The 18,514-nt window shown below is 39.5% G+C and overlaps 1 protein-coding gene across 5 annotated transcripts in view; it reads left to right on the forward strand.

Annotated features, from left to right (window-relative positions):
• kiaa0513 (KIAA0513 ortholog) overlaps positions 1-15,475 on the forward strand; it is a 44,207-nt gene extending 28,732 nt beyond the window's left edge. For 3 of the 5 annotated variants that reach the window (XM_088614014.1, XM_088614016.1, XM_088614015.1), the window contains exons 8-13: positions 741-816; positions 1,898-1,975; positions 4,285-4,314; positions 6,123-6,203; positions 6,367-6,461; positions 7,917-12,876. In XM_088614014.1, the coding sequence (XP_088470140.1) occupies positions 741-816; positions 1,898-1,975; positions 4,285-4,314; positions 6,123-6,203; positions 6,367-6,461; positions 7,917-7,966 (410 nt within the window). In that variant the 3' untranslated portion in view covers positions 7,967-12,876. Of the gene's footprint in view, positions 1-740; positions 817-1,897; positions 1,976-4,284; positions 4,315-6,122; positions 6,204-6,366; positions 6,462-7,916; positions 12,877-15,269 lie in introns of those variants that run through there. The other 2 variants (XM_088614017.1, XM_088614018.1) reach the window with 2 other exon arrangements.
• The last annotated feature ends 3,039 nt before the right edge of the window (positions 15,476-18,514 follow it).

Raw genomic sequence — 18,514 nt, forward strand, 5'->3', positions numbered from 1 at the left:
ATCGGAATAAGACAAACACGCAAAGGACGCAGCAGGCAGGTCAGGTCCTCAGAAAGCCATGCAGCCAGTGAGGGAAATTCAGGAGGAGGCAATAAACTGCTTGCGCTACAGCCCTCCTACACAATAGGAATAGAAAAATTGAATTGTCAAAAAGTAGAAACAAGTGTTACTTCTTTAACCTACCATGTTGTTTTTTTGGTATTCAGTTCATCGGGACTAGTGCCCACTGTCTGTGTGGGTGGCAGAAAGTCTAATGGGGTTTTTGGCACATTTCAAAACCACGAAGTACCCCTTTTGGCCAAGGAACACGGTCGTTCAGCCCCCCGCCTTGTTCAGCCCCTGAGAGATGGGAGAAACTGCTGCTGCACTAAAGCAGGACAAAGGAAGCTGCCTGCCGGGGAAGTTAACCCACTAACACTGGAAAGACCTTGGAGGGAGAGACCAAGAGTGTTCGTCACTTAAACTGATCAACCTGCCCTCCTCTGTTGCCCTTGTGGAATCTCGGAGATGTCGGCCACAAGCACTCTTTCAAACCTGATTTTTAGACACTCGCAGCATTTTTCAAAAAACAGATGCTTTGAAATATTCATGCAAACATGAATTGAAGAAGGGCTAAGTCAAAATAGACTGAATTCATGACTTGCTTGTAAACTGGCGTAAAGACTGTCCTATTACTTATTCAATTCAGCTGTCCTTCATCGTTAGAGTGACAGTAATGTTTTTATGACTCATCTCCATAGTGGTCTTTGAGTCTCCTGAAGAAAAGAAGGGGGAGAAGATCTACCTGTACACCCATTTAAAACAACAGCCCATCTGGTAGGTGCAACATTGCTCTTTCAGGCCTAACGGTTCTTACTGACGCTGCTTTTTCTCTGCTCTTATTAGTGTAAAGGCATTTAATTAAGACGGGAACAAGCACAAGAAAATTATTTCAACCTTTATATGCATAGTCTGACTGTCTTTTAATTGCATGATATACCATTAGCGCAGCCACGTATAGTACAGCGCTTTCAAAGTCATTTGAAGTCGACCAACATTTTCCTGCACCCGGTTATTTTCAACCCTGTTTTCTGCCATTGAAGAGCTGGGCACTTTTCATTAAAACAACTGTGTACTATACAGGGCTTATGGTACTACGATGAAGTCATTTACAGAAATGCCTCCTACTGTACATAGAAAATCGGTTTGTAAAGTACAACTGAAAACGAGAGCACGTCACTCATTTCCACATGCAAGTCATCGTGGTCTTACACGCGTGTAGTGGTCCCTTTAACCCAGTATTGCACTGTCTGGTGTCTGCTATTATTGTTCATGGGACTGCTGGGTGAAATATAGCATCCTCCAGTGTGTATTGCCACTGTCCTAGGGGCTGCTGGTCCTCATGATCTTCATTTTGTATATTTTCCATACTGGATTGCTCAACAGATACTTGAATATGCCATCTAACTTTATAAACACCTCATCTCTGAACACTCTTTTACCTTATTGTTAGATATGTGTACTGTAGACCTGTCCTACTTTTTTGACTTCTCCAAAACTAAGAGGAGAAAACAAACCAGAAGACACGACTGAAGATTGAAGGGAAAGGCATTTAAAACTGAGAACAGGAAGCACTTCTTTACAAGAACAGTTGAAGGAGTCTGGAACAAGCTGCCCAGAAAATTACCCTAGATTCTTTCAGGGAACAGCTAGCATCAATTTGCTATAGCAACCAAGCTCATTTGTAAACTAATTTAATATTTGGTTTTATATGGGTTTTTGCTGCACCCTTGTGTTTGAATTGGATTGTGGCATTTCTGTTTAATCCAAGGCATTTTGCATGCTATGAGGCCATGTGAATGTGGTTTTATTCATTGTGTGCAAGTGAAGGAAAGGCTTTCTGTCCTGTTGGTCTCAGGCATACCCTGCGGTTCTGGAATGCGGCGTTTTTCGACGCAGTGCACTGCGAGAGAAGGAAGAGATCACCCACCACAAGGTAAGTGGCATATCAGACCATCAGGGAGAGCACTGGCAAAGAGGGACACGAGCTGGTCCGTCCCTGGTCCCCTCCTCCTGTCCCATGGAATGAGGAAATGCAGTAGTACTGTTAAGGTGCATTTTATGCACCAGGTAGGTGAATGAGGTTTGTGGTCATTGGAGTTGGTGAAAATCACCTGTTGTACTAAAACCTTGGTCTCCACCCCCAGCCCTGGAGAGCCCCAATCCTGTCTTACATTCCCCCCATATCATCTCTTTCTAAAGACTGAGATCGCTCATTAATTATTAATTAATTTAACAAATAATGTGTTTGATTGAAGTCCTCTGGCCTAGATTTGTATTGAGGATTTCTAAACTCCTTCATTTACCGTATCACCTGCAACTGATTGCTATTAAGGTGCTATTAAGAAATTATTTTTTTAATTTTTACATATAGTGTAATACCTGCTAGACAGGGGCTTTCAGGGGCTGGACTGAATAATCCAGTACCGAAGTATCTAGAAGCCTTCAGACATATTACAATAGACAACCATATTCCAAGTGGGAGATGTAGGGAGGCTAATATTAATACAGAATAGGTATAAAGCATCTGACAGCATTCTGATTGCTTTGGGTTATGTCATATAGCACAACAATTAAAGAGGGAAAGTAATGTTTGTTTTTTAATGTCTTTATCAACTATTACCTTTCTAAACTGCTACAAAATTACAGAAGTGATGGAATGTCTCCTCCTAAAACATCGCTGATACTTCTGTGTTCAAGGTTAGGGGCACTTGCCATAAAAAGCTTTTTTAATTAACATCTGTTTACTAATTTAATGACTCCTAAAATTGGGCAGGCCTCTGTGTGACTGACTCACAGATGTTAATCATAATTTAGTTCAGTAATATTTGCCAAGACATTAAATAATATCTGTGTTTCTGGCACATGAGAATGTCTGTAACTGAAAAACAAACTATGAGTAAATTGACAGACCTTAGCTGTTTAAATAGGTAACACTGTCGCACGTCACTAGAATTGTATGAGTAACATACCTGTTATTTTTCTACCAAAATTTAATTTCCTGTCATGTTTCTGGGCAGGAAATGTTTGTCATCTGTCACTGGTTCCAACGAATCCTCTTGCAAGTGACAGTTCTCAGTATCGAGGGTTACAATGTGCCCTTGAACCACTTCCAGAAGTGCACTTTGAAAAATAAAATAGGTGCTTTGGCTTTTGTATTCAGTGTAACTTCGTGTCACATGTGGTGTGATATCAGTTAGATAACAAATAATAAAAAAACAGAGAGAACAGATCCTGTAGTTTTGTTTTGGAAGAGGACACATGGCACCGTGGGGCTGTAACAGATCTTGTAGTGTGTAAGATGAGAATTACAGTGATGCTGTTTGTGGAGATCGGGAATCCCCATACTGGGAGGACATTTGAAAACAAATCCCAGTGGGAGCGAACTGCACATACGACAGGGGCATGTCAGGCTACGACCCCTGTACCAAAGACAAGGGCACTCCATAAAGCGCTGGTAGACTAGAGTGAGATGAGGTCCATCTTGTTCTTGAAATAGAAATGCATGTTGTCACATTCGAAAAGAAATACAGAAATACTGACCTAATATGACATATAATTGGTTGCACATGGCAGCAAAGTAGTGTTACACATTTCAGAAGCCACCATTTCCTCTCTATAAAAGAAATGTAAAACGCAAGATATTTATTTTACTATCCTGTGCTTTGTACTGCAATCCCAGTGCACTACTCATACAGCTTACCCTTGATGGAGTCTGCTAGCAGAATCTGTATGTTACTCTGTACCCATATAGTGGTAGGAGCTGTGAACAACCGCTGAATTTACTTGCTAAACTCTAACCTTCACGCTTGCTGTAGCACAGATGCTTCTCCCTCTCTGTACCAAACTCCCTGATAAGGAAGGAATGTTTTAATTGCTCTCTGAGTCCTTGAGTTTCTTGAGAAGGTACCTCAAAGACAGGAGAGGGTGGGGGTTGTAGAGAAAAGTGTATATAAACTGTGGAGGGCCATATCCTCTTTGAACTACAACAATAATCCTCATTGTATTATTCCTTGTGTGCATACAATAAAGCTTGGCTTGACTAACTGGACACCTCAGGCTCGAATCTCTTGGTTTCTGCACCCTCTATGTGCTGGTAATAGGGGATGCTCACCTAATATACAGTGTGACAATGCTGTTCTTACATGCTCTGTTTGTCATCAGCTTCTTCTTCTTCTAGTTTCTGCATCACACTTTGCATGCATCTTTAACCCTTTGTTTCCCTGTGTCCTGCTGCCTCTGCAGGAGAACTGCTGGGGAGGATAAAGAAGAGAGGTGTGTCTGTCTCATTCTCTCTGCACATTGTAGTAGTGTCTTGCTTTTCGCTTTGCTAGTAGTTCTCAGAATCCTTTTCCTTGTTTTGTTGGTATATAACCGTATAAAATTCAATCTTTAAAAAACTGAACCAGTGTTTACTTATTGACACAAATGTAAAAAAAAAATGAATTCAAACAGTTCGCTTGCACTTGTAGTGTCAGTGGCAAAGCTGTGGGTTTTATGCTTCTGCCTGCCCATGCAGTCATATCGACTGTCTTAGAAACAGACCCTGTGGGGGGGAGACAATGGGGTCATGTGATCAGTTGTAAAACAGATTCTTTGCACTGTTGGGATTATTTTTTTCATAGGATTGTAGATAAAGCTAGAGAAGGCCAACCTGCCACTTGAGCCTGTAGGAAGCCTTCCTGTAAGAGAACAGATAAGGATGAACCCCGTATACATTCAGAGACTTCATTTTCTGTCACGCTTGCCATTTCAGATCTCTAAGGACATTCTGCTTGTTGGAGATCTGTTTATCTCTTTAAAATGATTTCTTTATATGTCTTTTTTTTTGCATTCATAGGTACACTTAACAATTATTATTGTCACTATAGGCTTGCACAACATAATTACTTTAATAATCACATTCTTTAATCTGGATGTCTCTTAGTGTTCAAAGTAATATGTTTTAACTAGGTTAATTTAGTGCTTTCTCATGCACACAAGTATGCGGGAAAACGAGACATTTTCCACTTCCCTGCCAGGAGGGGAATGCAGCCCTCTCTCCTGCTGCTCTCTGGTGTGCTCACCCTTCTTAATGCAGAATTGCTCTTCCATGGTTATGACAGCTCTAATTGAAGAAAATGTATCCATCTGAAAGCCACATTCATATACATACTGTATTTTCTTTGTTTTTGTTTTGTCTGTGTTCTTTTTGCACTTTTTTGTCACAGCTTTGACTTGTTTTTTTTTTTCTTTTTGAAATTGTGATTCATTTTCTTAGTCAGCCTTCACCTGTAAGAAGTCCTGAAAGAGCATTGCTTAGTGGATCTGTATCCTCATCTATCATAATTCAAAAGAAACATTTATTTTAATGAAAAGTGAACTTTGTTACTTTGGAGCAGAAAAGGAAAGGAACAAAGTGCCCTAATGAACAGAATGACTCTAATATAAAGCCCGTTCTCTTTCACGGGCAATTACAGCTTCAGCATTCCACTTGGTGTACGTAGATGTCAGTGGACCTGTGTGTCACTCTGCTGATGTCAGATCAGACACCCACTGCCCATTAATCATTGAGAGTGTCTAAATTTACCCGACTTGTCTGCTTGTCTGAATTAGCCAGGTCTGCTTTTGCATTTTTAGTTGTGGTTTAGCATTACTTTTGAAATGCTTTGGGGCAACTTCAAATGTATGCTTTGCTCCAGCTTGCAACTGGGTTGAAAATTGCAGGATTAGTGGTATTTAAATCCCATTGGATGTCAGTAGAATGTACAAGGGCATCTAATTATTGGATATGTGGCTTTGTGTAGGTTTAGTGAAATATGATTTTGGGTTTAAAGTTCAACAGCATTTATAAAACATTTTTTTTAAATCTAGAAAGAAGAAATGGTGCCTTAGGTCTTGGTCTGTAATTTAATTGAATGGTGTTTGATTCATGCTGTTTGATCATGCTACCTTTATGGCATGCTGACCCCCAGAAATACCTGCTGGGCAATGTCGTTAATTCGTGAGAAAGTATGAAATCATTATAGTGAGAAGGGGTTTCTGTAAGGAAGTGTTGTAACATGGTAAAACCTGTAACCTGTTCTTTTAAAAAAAACTTTCAGGGAGAAGTGGTGTCACATGACCCAGGAGGAGAAAGATGACAGCCTGCGGTTTAATGAAAATATCACATTTGGGCAACTGGGGTGAGTCCATTTATTTCTGTTTCTAGGTAAGGAATTGCTGGAGACCACCACTTGCCAATTTGCTAGATTTGTCCTGTTCTTTTACTGATGCCTATTTACTGGATGTTTCACATGGCATCTAAAGAAAGCTTGAATCCTAATACATCTCTTTGTTTGCTTATAGAACATTTACCCATAACATGCTGGCCTTTGGACTGAGCAAGAAGCTGTGCAATGACTTTCTGAAGAAACAGGCTGTTATTGGCAATCTGAATGAAGGTAGATACAGCATGGTTCATTTGCTCTATCTGGATCAACAAAAAAAGGGTTCAAAGCCACATTAAACTGCCATAATTCAAAAAGCTAATAATGACTCTTTAACACATGATGAGGTTAAAAGGTTAGAAAGTTAGTGTAGTGAATTCAGTAGTGTTTTAGTTGTGTAGCCATAAGTTCACAAATGAGAGCAGGCCATCAGCCCATTGGGCTTGGTCTAAGGAACTCTCGCATACATTTTTAGAAAGAAACCACGGTATAGACTTTAATAACATGAATGTGTTGCTTGTTCAGTATGCTTGCAACTCTTTGTGTAATGAAACCTTTTCTCATTTTTAAAAGCACTTCCCCGTAATTTCCATTGATATTCTTTCAAAATAATTCTTAATATTAAAGCTTCAATAAGAAATTGTGGGCCAAGTAAAATGGCTTTTCACCTTAAACTTAAACCCAGCTTTAGTTTAATTTGATAACTTTTATATGATGAAATATCTCCTCAAGATCAATATTCTGTTGAATACCAATTATATTTATGTCACCTATTTGATTCTTTATGTATTAATTTCCATTTATTTATATGTTATATTTAACAGTAAATGAAAGCATTATGTTTTATTCGGTTATGTGCATTGTCTGGTTAAGTACATCTGAGTACTGCAAATAACATTAACAGAAGGGGGCAGCATGAGGTGCCTTCTGCTCCGGGCTCAATTCCTGGGGTGTGAACTGTGTGGAGCTTTTATGTTCTCCTCGTGTTTATATGGGTTTCCTCTGGGTGCTCCGGATTCCTTCCATATTCCAGATGCTGTACATACTGTATAATTAAGTGAGGTTAATTGGCTTCTGAGAAAATTGGCCCTGGTGTCTGTGCATCCTTATCTTCGCATACAGGGGCCACTGTCTTAAACTCCTGTCTTAAACCATCGGTGATCCAGCTCAGTGTAGAATATAATAAAATAACTGGCAGTTTTAAAAACGAGCACAAACTACAACCAAAGGATTAATGAGATCTCTTCAAATACACACCAGCCTTAGTCCCAGAAAAACTATGGTCAAATTTGAAAAGCTTTTTGTGTCGTCTTATTTCTGAAGCTGGTGAGAAACCGGCTGTGAACTCCAAGCACGAATCGTTCATTTTATTCAGTGAACGTGGGGTCTGGGTACACCTGACTGCTCTTCCCACTCTCTATGCAAATCCTGTGTTTTTTAAGTTGCGTGCCTCCGGGGTAGGAAAAGGATGGGGATAACATTTAAAGTACTAGTGTTTGATCCTCTGCCTTCCTGTGTGAATCGTAATGGTACATGCAACCCTTACAATGAATGAAATTCAGCCTCGGCGGCAGGCTAATTGACAGTCTTTAAAACACTTGGTGAGAATTCAGTCTGGATAAACTATAAACGGGCAGTCTGTCAATTATATAACCCTTTTTAAGAAATGTTGTGTGTTCTCCCTTTCAGAACAATACAAGCTGCTCAGCGATCACATTGAACAGATGGCAGTGGAGTAGAATGCTGAACTTGTGGAAGGGAATTCGGAGGCTAGTGATGTCCCTCGTGCATGCCTAGCAAATATTGCAGCTATAGATCCTGCAAAGTGTTCATTCTGAAAAATCCGTACAGATCCCTTGCCTGTGTGCACCATTTCCCCACTGTTGTAAGTTAGCTCCCAACATGCAACCGTGGAAACTGCACGCATGCCTTCCCTCCTGCATGCAGTGTGTTACCCAGTCACCTGTGCAGTGTATACAACAAGCTGTGTCATCACCCCAGGCTAACGAGGCGCCGAGCAGCATGTCGGCTTCGTTTCAGAAATGTACAGGATGAAGTAACCAGCTGACATCTCTGTCTTGCCTGGTGAAATCTGTTTAGTTTTCTATTTTCAAAATGGAGATAATGAAGAAAATGTCATAGTAACTCGTATAGTTATAAAGCAGACAAAACTGTGATGTAGGGTCTTGTGAATAGTGCAGGAAGTGACTCTACCAATGAAGAGACTGTTTTAGATCTATAAAAGGGAACTTCTGTATTTCCATTTTTGCCTTGCTTCATTTCTGCCCTGATGCATTCTCAGTTTCTGTGATGCTCTTTAAAATCAGAATACCTCCATTGTTACCACATCATCCCAGGAAAAAAAATCTAGAACTTGGGAAAACCAGGATCTAGCAAAAACCTAATTTTATTTGTTCAGTGCTCCTTGTGTTTTTTGGGGAAAAAAACATGAAACATACCCTTTATAAGATGCTGATGAATTAAGCAAGTAATTTCTTCAGGTAAGGGAAATCTTTTACAGCAGAAGGGTATTCTGTATTTTGTTCCAAATTATCTTTGATCTACTTCACAAATTAACTGTTCAATAGAGCATAGCAAAATTGTCCCAGATCACTAGGGACTGAAGGTTGAGAGTTTTCATAGAAACCTGGTGGATTGGGTTTCTCCAGCAGCAAGGCTGAAAACCCCCGAAGCAGGCAGTAATTTTGTTCAGTGTAGCATATAGCTGAGGATTGCAACTCCAGTCTATACAGTACTGTATGTCCTGCACTTGTACTGTTCTTTCCATCTCGACTCTTAATGACTTAATGCCTCGCGTTTTTATAATTAAAAAATTAATGAAGATCTTGAAAACAGATGATTTAGGTGTTGATTGATACCTCTTAAACAGTGATTCCCACTCCTGCTCCTAAGAAACCATATATGTTTTTATTTATTTTTACTCTCTGACTGTTTGGTTCTAATTGCTTTTGGCTTTTAAAATGTTGAAGGGGATTGTAACTGGTATCAGCCCTGTACTGATTTCTGAGTTTGAGAATTGCCCTTATTTAGATGTCTGGTAATCATACCAACCCTTCTGGTAAAGAAGGTGAAGACACCTGTGATCATGTCTCATCTCTTACCATTCCCAGCTGCTCATCGTGAATCGGTCACCTGTTCAGAACTGTTTTGACAGCAATATGGAAGCAAGCATTTCAAAAGCTGAGGAGGGGCAGCATAAAGTTTTTTTTTATGCTAAGGTTGGTGGAACAGTTAACTAGAAGTACATTGTATGTCCGAATACAGAAACTGATAACCAAAAGTCTAAACAATCAGATCAATTAAGGGCGTCAGTTAGCACCAGTGATGACCAACACAGTTAGAGGGAAAGCCAGCAGAGATGGGTGTTCACAAAGACCAGGGTTTAAAGCTTCAAGAGCTGAAGAATTTGAGAAGTGGAGTTGCCAATTAATGCTCTGTATGTCAGTGTAGGTCAAAGGTTAATAGTTATTAAAGCATGCTCTATTAGCAGATAGGTTAGAATTCCTGCCACAGTAATACTAACAGTATTGGTATAGTATAGTGGTAGATTTAATGATAAAAATGGAATGTCAGTAGAAAATATGACTTCTAATCATATCCCATAGAGTTACTTCAGGGTCAGATTTATGGGATGCTGCATTGATCTCTGCCTAAACAGATACTTGATAATCTGCTCAAAGTTTGCTCAAGATGTTCCTCTGCATTGGTTTGTGACAGACAGGAGGCCTATGGCAATGTCGGTTTCACATTGCATTAACTTTGAAGTAATGTAGACTACAAAGAATGCATGTAGGAGCTGTTCGTTGTTTTGACACTGTCTGAGATGCTGAAATGACTTATTACATTTAACACAGCCTTTCTGATTAGTTGCTTTGAGAATGTGGCACTTGATCATTAATTTGACTAGATTTGTGGAGTCATCTTGTTTTGTTTAAGACCATAGCTCAAACTGAAGTGCTCACCCTGTGGGCAGGACAGTTACTGTGTCTTATCTCAGACATCCTAAAAGGCACGTTTATCACAAGCCATTTTTTGATGTATCAGTGATGTATCATCTGTTGCAAGCAATGGACAAGGGGTTGATTTACCATAGCAAAGAATGTGGTGACGTAAAAATTCTTTAGAGGTGCTCTCTGGTCCTGTTCGGATGGATTGCTCCTAGCAACATCACTCCATTTGTGATGGAGCAACAGGATTTCCATTTATCATGGGATCTGCACCTTTTATCATATGTGAGAAACTGCCAGAGAGGCTTTAATGAAATGTTCAAATGACAAAAACAAGGAAGTACATTGAGCTACAGAAGAATCTGAGTGTGCAGTCACAGCCACCAGGTGGCAATGGTGCACTGTCATTTTCATTTCCTCCCTCAAACAGTTGGCTTTGGACTTTTTCCTCTTGTGGGGAATTTTCTGTAGGTTCTCATTGTTTTGTTTAGCAGCTCTCTTCATACTTTGAGTATGTGATATTTCCAAAGCTAGATATGAGAAAATCACCTCAGCCTCAGCCGATATTAAGGAGTGGGAGATGCAGCTGTTTTGTTTCTCTTTAATCTGCATGTTTCGGTTTAGCAGTGCAGCTCCTTTATTATTGAAATGGGTTTTAATGTCCATTCATTGACGTGCCCTCAGATTCTAAGTGAAAGGTTTTTATATCTAAAAAATGAGTTGATGCCAAGTGAGATTTTAAGATGAAGAAAAAAAACTGTTTTGTATGTTTCGTTTCTTAAATATTCAGTCTGCATAAGGATGTGAACTCAGTCAAAGGTTGGAATTAATAGATCATGCTCTGTAGCCCTGTGCTCTGTAGAGGAATTATTGTGAGAGACATTTAAAAATGTCTTTCTGCAATAGTAAGATTGGTCACTACAGTCCTAATTTCTAGGGCAAGTCATGACCAACATTTTTTTCTACTAAAGAAAAGAAATATTAAATATAGTTCCTGTATTTCATTTTTTGTCAGACTTTATACAGGCCTGCCCCATTATGTCCATAAATGGGAGACTACATTTGTGTCTTGTGTTCTAGTGGCATTTTTATTTTTAAAGTATTACACTATATAAATCCATATAAACTATTCATCCCTTTTCAGATACATTATCAACAGCTTTTTTTTTACACCAGAATGGATCTAATAAGAAATCTCTAAACTTCTCTGTATTAGATGCATATTTTGGCTGTGTGATTAATGAACTTGGTTCTGCTTAAAAACACTGATCTAATCAGCTTTTTCCTCTCTTGCTCAGTAGCCTCCTTAAGAGAAATCCTAAGAGATTTAAATGCTTTTCAGATGGGCAGTGCTGTATGCTGTGTGGAGAATCAGACCAGGAGGTAGCTTGTGTGCTGTGTGAAGCTAGTGTCCCTGATGGGATTGTGTTCCTGTCTCGAATTTGCACACATGGCCCTTTTAACAGTACTAGGCCAAGAAGCGGGCCCTTTGTTTGGGGAACGATTTAGTGCTATTAAGTGTCCTCCAGGACTATGGTAATATAAAAGGCTCCAGAATGAGATGTTACATTTATCTATTTGCACCAGAGTTCATAAGAGGGGCGATAGTGGTCCATTACAAAATTTGTGTTTAAGAATTCTTGATCTGTCCTCAGGCAGGGGTTCGTAATGGTTGCTCCTGTTTTAGCTTGTGTTATTAGTACATTATATCACTTTTCTGAGACTCACCTGTGGCCCTTTTTTGTGTCCCTCGAAACGAAGCATTCTTTGTCGAATGTTGAGTGTCGGCTTGGTACACCTAGGCGATCAGTAAAGTACCACAGCATTTCTCTGGTCCACCATAGGTGAAGGATTAGTTCAGCTTGTGGAAAAGGTCTGATCAGCTCATCTGATACTCTGGCAGGACCTAAGGTTCATGCTTGGGAGGAAAAAGCATAGATAATGAACTGTCAAGTAACTCCCAAAAAGACTATTTTAAAAATTTGTACTAATTCAGATACTGTTGTTAGTTTCTCATTAGAAAGTACAGATTTCTACAGATGAAAAGCACATTTCATTTCCCTTCAGAGAGACATGTTTGATCTTTCAAACATGTATTTAAGTGGTAAAATTGTATATATGTCTGTAACTGCCTTTCCTATGTGTTAACATTCTCCATGTACTGGCAGATGGTTGAATTATGTAGATGAAGTATTATATTTGTGAACGTGGCACTTTATTTTTGAGTATATTCGGGTCATGTTTTGTTGTATTTAAATAAGCATTTATGTTAACTCGCACATGTGCTATACCTATTCACATCAGGTAATGGTGGGTGATATGATGAAAGTAAAGTATTTCATTTATATATTTTTTTTTCTTTTGAAATGTGTGTCCAATATGTGGATATTGGTTTTTGTACTTGGAGTCTTGTGGCAGCCCATGGAAATCAGTGGGTGCAGTAGAAAACCTCCATAGAGACTTAGTTACAGGCAATAAAACTGTGAAAAAAGTGGAGTGTGTTAATACGGTGTTGTTGCAAATGTAAAATATTTCATAGTAGTGTAATTACGTATGCCGCATGGTTGAGTTAAAGTGATTCTAAAGGAGGAAAAATATGTATTTTTGTGTCTAAACTGCCGACCCAGTTTGTGAAAAGCCCATGGACAATGTTTCAAATAAAGATATTTTTTAACGTTTAAGTATCGTTTGTCTTCCTTTTTGGGTTGTGGTCTCTTGCGCCTGCAAAAAATGTTTTAGAAAATATATCAGTGCAAGAATTACTTCTACCAAGTCCTTACAGGTACTCCTGGAACAAGTGATTAGTTCAGTTAGACACCAGGAAGCCTTCACCTTTTGAAGACCAGTGTATCCGGAAAAGCTCACAGCGCTTTTAGAATGACTGGTTAGGACATCTCCACACCTTCAAGACTTACTTGATCATTTGGTGTGTTTGTACAATCAAGGTGTCAAGAACTAAAATGCTACTTTTTGGCTATGGATTCCCTCTTCCTTTGCTGCCAGAGGCACTTTGAGAGCAGGAGATGATTATACAGGATCCTGAAAAAGCTAGCCAGCAATCAAGAAAAGAACGAATGGCACATGGTAGTTTAAGTTTAGTTGCCGAGAAGGATGTGGTCAATCCCAAGTGCACTGTTCATTCAGACTGAGATCTAGGTTGCCAAAAATTGACCTGTTTCATTTTTAGTATTCAGTCTCGCCACACTTGCATTTAACCTAACTTACAAATAATAACTCAAATGTACTTTAGTCTATCTTAGCCCTTTTGTAGGAGTTTTAAAGTATTATGGTTTCCAAAAAGGATACTGGCCAGTCTGCCCGTATTGAAATTAGGCTTAGCAAATTTATTGCAAGAATATTCAGACACCTTGTCTTGCTATTTCAAACTTGGCTGGTGTGGAGAACCTGTTGTCACAGTGAAATGCTTCTGGGAGCGTTCTAATCTTGAACTGGCATCTGCTCTAAGGGAAGAAATCAGTGAGTGAGTTCTTCAAGGTTTCCCTGATTGCAAATGATGGTTTGCGTTAGTCAGGGCCAAAAGACACAAATTACCTTGTGTGGAATCCACAGGATGCACATGTTCTGGTGTCACATGTACATTTGTACTGTTCTGACAGCTAACCTTCTTGCTGCAGGATCGCTTGCTTCGCCTCCATGTTTGGGTTTGTGTCTCTACCTCAAACCTCTACCTTTACACCCCCTTGGAAACCCAGCTTGCTTTTTATCCTGGAGAGACACTGTCCTTCCAGTTTCCATTTCTGAGCACATGACATTGGTGTGCACACAGTCCTGCGCTCTGAATTCCTGCCTCCATTTTCTTCTCCTAAATCTGCATAGTCAGGCTAATATGAAATTTAAAGATTGTATAAAAATGAGTAGTGTGTCCACATGAGGGAACAAACTTTTGTGGAGCGTGTGTGTGCAAGAAAACTGTGGTTGTTCCAGGACGGAGCAACATTGCACAATGACAATCACTTCTTGTGGCATTTGAATCAGCACTCTAAGAAAATATAAATATGTTTTGAGGGCTATGTAATTAAAGTTGGTCAGTATGCCATCCGGTAACTGCCTGACATTGTGGACTCTTTTAGACTTGAGCCTTTCTTCTTTTCCAAGAACTGCTGTGTGAGCTCTAGAACAGTAATTACCAGTTTGATGAGTAGAATGCCTTACTTAGAACTAGTTTTAAAATTAGGTGGAATGCGATCGATTGTAACTTTAAATCTTAGAAGTGCAAATGCATTTCCTGAAGCACATTGAAAAGTCTCAGGTTTTATTTGACTAGCTCAACAGGCTACATATAGTGTATAATACCATTTTTATTTTAACCAGAAAGCATATAGATTTGTTGATTTGGTACTAGCAGCTTAATGCTGTGCTCAAATAATCTTAATTTCATAAGAACACCATGTACTCAGTGTTTGGTGTTTCATTTGGGTTAAAACTGCTAAAATGTACTTGGAGGTCATTTAGAATTTCTAATGCTATACTTATAATAGCCTACTTATAATAGGTAGTATCCTCTATGAACTTGACTAGTTAACTATACCAGAATCTAGGTTCTAGGTACACAGTGAGTAAAAGCAGTGGTCATTAGAGATCTCTGTGGTAATCTACACCATGCCTTGTCTGTACTCTCTGATTTCTCTCCAAAAACCATCTTTCAATCTAAATGTGTGCTTACTTTAGCGGCTGCTGCTTTTAATTAGAAAAATAATCATTTACAATGATTTTCAGGAGGGTTTTGATAAATACCAAAGTATGCATTATCGTTCGCTCTGCTTGTTTCCTTTACTGCTGTAGCATGTTCAGACTTTACCATACCAACTATGGTCGGAATACCCTCTTCTTTGTTCAAAGAACTGTAACGTGAATTAATCAAGACCTAAGCTTTGTGTCTCCATGCTAAGAGAGTGGTAGAATGTTAAGGCAGTGAAACTGGGATGGAGTCTCCTTAAATACAAGAACACCATTGGTGCAGATCGAGATGTTGCTCAGGAATGCATTGACGAAGACTTTGAGCCAACAGGTTTTCTGTTTGTCCAAACTGATCCTAAAGTGTCAGTTTTCCCAGCAGGACAGTGTGCAGGTCCACACAGTTGCACAATCACAGTGGCGTAACTTCAGGAGAGCAATGTCCAGGTTGTGCCAGCTTTTCTTCTGACCAGAGCTGTGGGACCAGCTCGTCAGTGCCATCACCCAGAGAGGACGCATCTGCGTCTGCCTTCGCCAGCTAGCTGCAGCTGTGCAGGAAGAGTGGCAGAACACCTCACAGCTGCCTTTCCACACACCTGTAAGTGCACTGATGTTGCCAGGATTGTGTTCATGCTCCCAGAAAGCAGGACACATGATCACAGTTTTGCAGGGTATCGCATTTCATATCAGGGAAATTTTAATGGGTTCTGTGATGTATATTTTTGTTCGGTTTTTCTGTGATTTTAAATGGAATCTTTGTTTAAAATACTTTAAAAATGATTATACGCAATTTCTTTTTTGCATTATCATGATAATTATTTTACATTACCATTGCAAATGCACCTGTTAGCATTGGAACTAATGTTGATGGTCATTTTAGTGCCTGATAGTTTGATACTATATGTTTATTAACACAAATCTATGTATTTGTCAGGTAGGGTGAAGAGCTTGAGAGTTAGGGCTATAGGACAAAGCCTTGCCAGTTAAAACAGTGAGTTGGAAAAGACAGGATCTTCATGTTCATCCCTGGGGGGGTTTGGTGCCAAACACCACATGGATAATCTGTGGTGACAGGTTTCCCACTGCCAGAGACAGTTTTACTTTGGAGCTCGTGGGGTGGGGTGGGAAAGGGGTTGAAGGGGGGGAGGTGATGAGTTCCTATATTTTCCTGAGTTTTATGGCACATTAAAATGTGGGTCTACTCAGCAGGCAACTTCCTGTTGTGGAGTCAGAGAAGACAATGCCGGGGGGAAGCACACGGTGTACCATCATTAAACTGTGATAAGATTCGCACACATCATTTATCACCACTGTCTGTGGGCTGCTGCAGAGGCTTCGTGCTGATGGGGCATTTTTATGTTGTAATTACAGCTCTATTGTTTTGGTGGGTTTGTGGTTGAAGAGATATATTTTGTCTTTAACAAACATGCCATTGCAATCTTCATTTCTCTGCACCACTTGGACAGCTCCACGTTTGTTTGCTTTGTACATGGACACATTAAAAGTGGAGTTTGTTTTTTTAAAACGTCGGGTGTGAATGAAACTTCAAATTGTTACAAATGTCTCCATATTTTAATTGGTTTCTTGTTGATTTAAAGTTCATTTTAATGGGGGGGGAGAAATGGCTTGCACGGTGCCTTCATCCCATACCCTCTCTGATAATACTTCTGGGTTTGAGCCATGGAAAAGTTTTTCTACACCTCTTAGTGAAACAAGTCATTTTTATTTTTTTAAAATGTATCTGCAAACTGAGCCAGAAATACATAGCCCGATACAGTGTGTGTAATTTAAAAACTACTGAAAATAATATTATGGGTAAAGCACATGTGAGCTTTCCATGTCCACCTGCTCTTTGACCTCAGTGAGCAGGGGTTCATAGGCTGGGGTGCACACACCTCCCAGGGTTCGAGATTCCCTTTCTGGGGGTGCGAGACAGGCTAGACTTTTTTAGAAGGTGAATTATCAAAACCACAGACCAAGCACGGACACACAAACAAAGCTACTTTGTTTCATCAAACTTAGTATTTTTAAAAGTATATTCTAGGTTTTACAAACAGGTCTACTTCAATGATTTTGGATTAGGGATGCGAGAATATTAAGGGAACCACTGCTTTAGAGGGTATCAGTGCTATTTTTTGTAATCTTAAACAGATGCAACATAGATTATTGAACTATTTTCTGGTAGGGACGTTTCTTATTGTTCTAAAAGTTTATCAGAGTTCGGATGTTTTCCCCAATATGCATGGGATTTTCCCAGATGCTCCGCTTTCTGCTCTCCTCTGAAACACAGGGCTAGATGATGTTTCTAAATTAGTCCTGTCACAAGCTGGTCTGTGGTGGAGACCCAGGGTAGGCCCTGTGCTTCTGAGATAGGCCCCCAGTTGCTCTGAGCAGGATTAAACAGCTCTGATAGCGGCTGGGCTGATAGATATTCTTTAGTTTTAGCAGATATCTGTACGATTCCAGCAAGCCTTCATTGCGTCTTGCCTGTTATCATCTTAAGTATTTTCTGTTCTCTTAACACAATTACTATACTTCTCTTAGTCCTGCCAAGATAACATTTCTGAAACAGACTTATGAATCTTAAAATATATGGAGCAAATACTTTTTTTACTTGATGAAACTCTCACCATTTGGTTTAGCACAGTAAGATTATCACTACATAGAGGTGAAAGGATTTCATTATTGTTTCCACTGTGTTCCTTGATTCTCCTGGTAACAACATATAATTATTATTATTAATAATAATAGTAATAATTAGTTTCCAAGTTGGCAATCTTATTTTTCCTATAAACCAAAAAGTGTTATTTTTTCTTCAACAGTGATTAACAAGGGTCAGTTTTCTATCAGAAAATGAGACCAGTTAGGAACCCCACAATCTTTTTCAGAGAGAGTCTTAAAGGCTTTTGGAATAGTTTAGTGAGGACTAGCAGTGCTCTTTCTTAACAGCTTCTTTGAAATGCAAATGGCCCTGAAAGTACTCAACACATTAAAGGCATTAGAGAGCAATTACTTTTCAACAAAGGTGTGAAATGTCCTCTTTAACATTTAACATTTGTCTGCCAGTTGTTTTTCCCCTTATCTGATTTGCTGTCCTCATGCTGGTGGGAATCTTTAAAGTCACAGACCACTTTGCCAGATCTCTATCCCACTATGTGTCTTACATATTGATTGCTTTCCTTTTTTTCTCCCAATTGTTTTTAAAGACATTATTTCTTGAAGTTCTAATCTTCATGGTAACAAGATCGTTATTGATCAAGCTAATAGAAAAACTGCTGTAGGAGAAGTTGTGTTTCTCCTTTGTTTTTATGGCATGGAATTAAAGTTCTTACACACATTTTTTGCACTAGGTAACCTGTGGGAGCTGCTTTTTGTTGAGTTAAATTGGAAGTTGATGGATCCCACTGAAAGTATCCAAACTCCCCCCCCATCAAAGCACAGTAGAACAGTTGTGAACTGAGCACAGGACATCAATCTAGCCACTGCTGAAGTGAGCACTGATAACAGCCCTCCCCACAATCAGAGATTATCATAAGGCATCAGGGAGCTTTGGGTTCTAATGGCATTGTGGAACTGCCTGTCAGTTTTGATATCCCCCGACCTCCTCTAGCATATGGTAGAAGC

This window comes from Lepisosteus platostomus, chromosome 20 (assembly GCF_059453375.1).
Source record: "Lepisosteus platostomus isolate fLepPlt1 chromosome 20, fLepPlt1.hap1, whole genome shotgun sequence".
NCBI classification, from domain to species: Eukaryota; Metazoa; Chordata; class Actinopteri; order Semionotiformes; family Lepisosteidae; genus Lepisosteus; species Lepisosteus platostomus.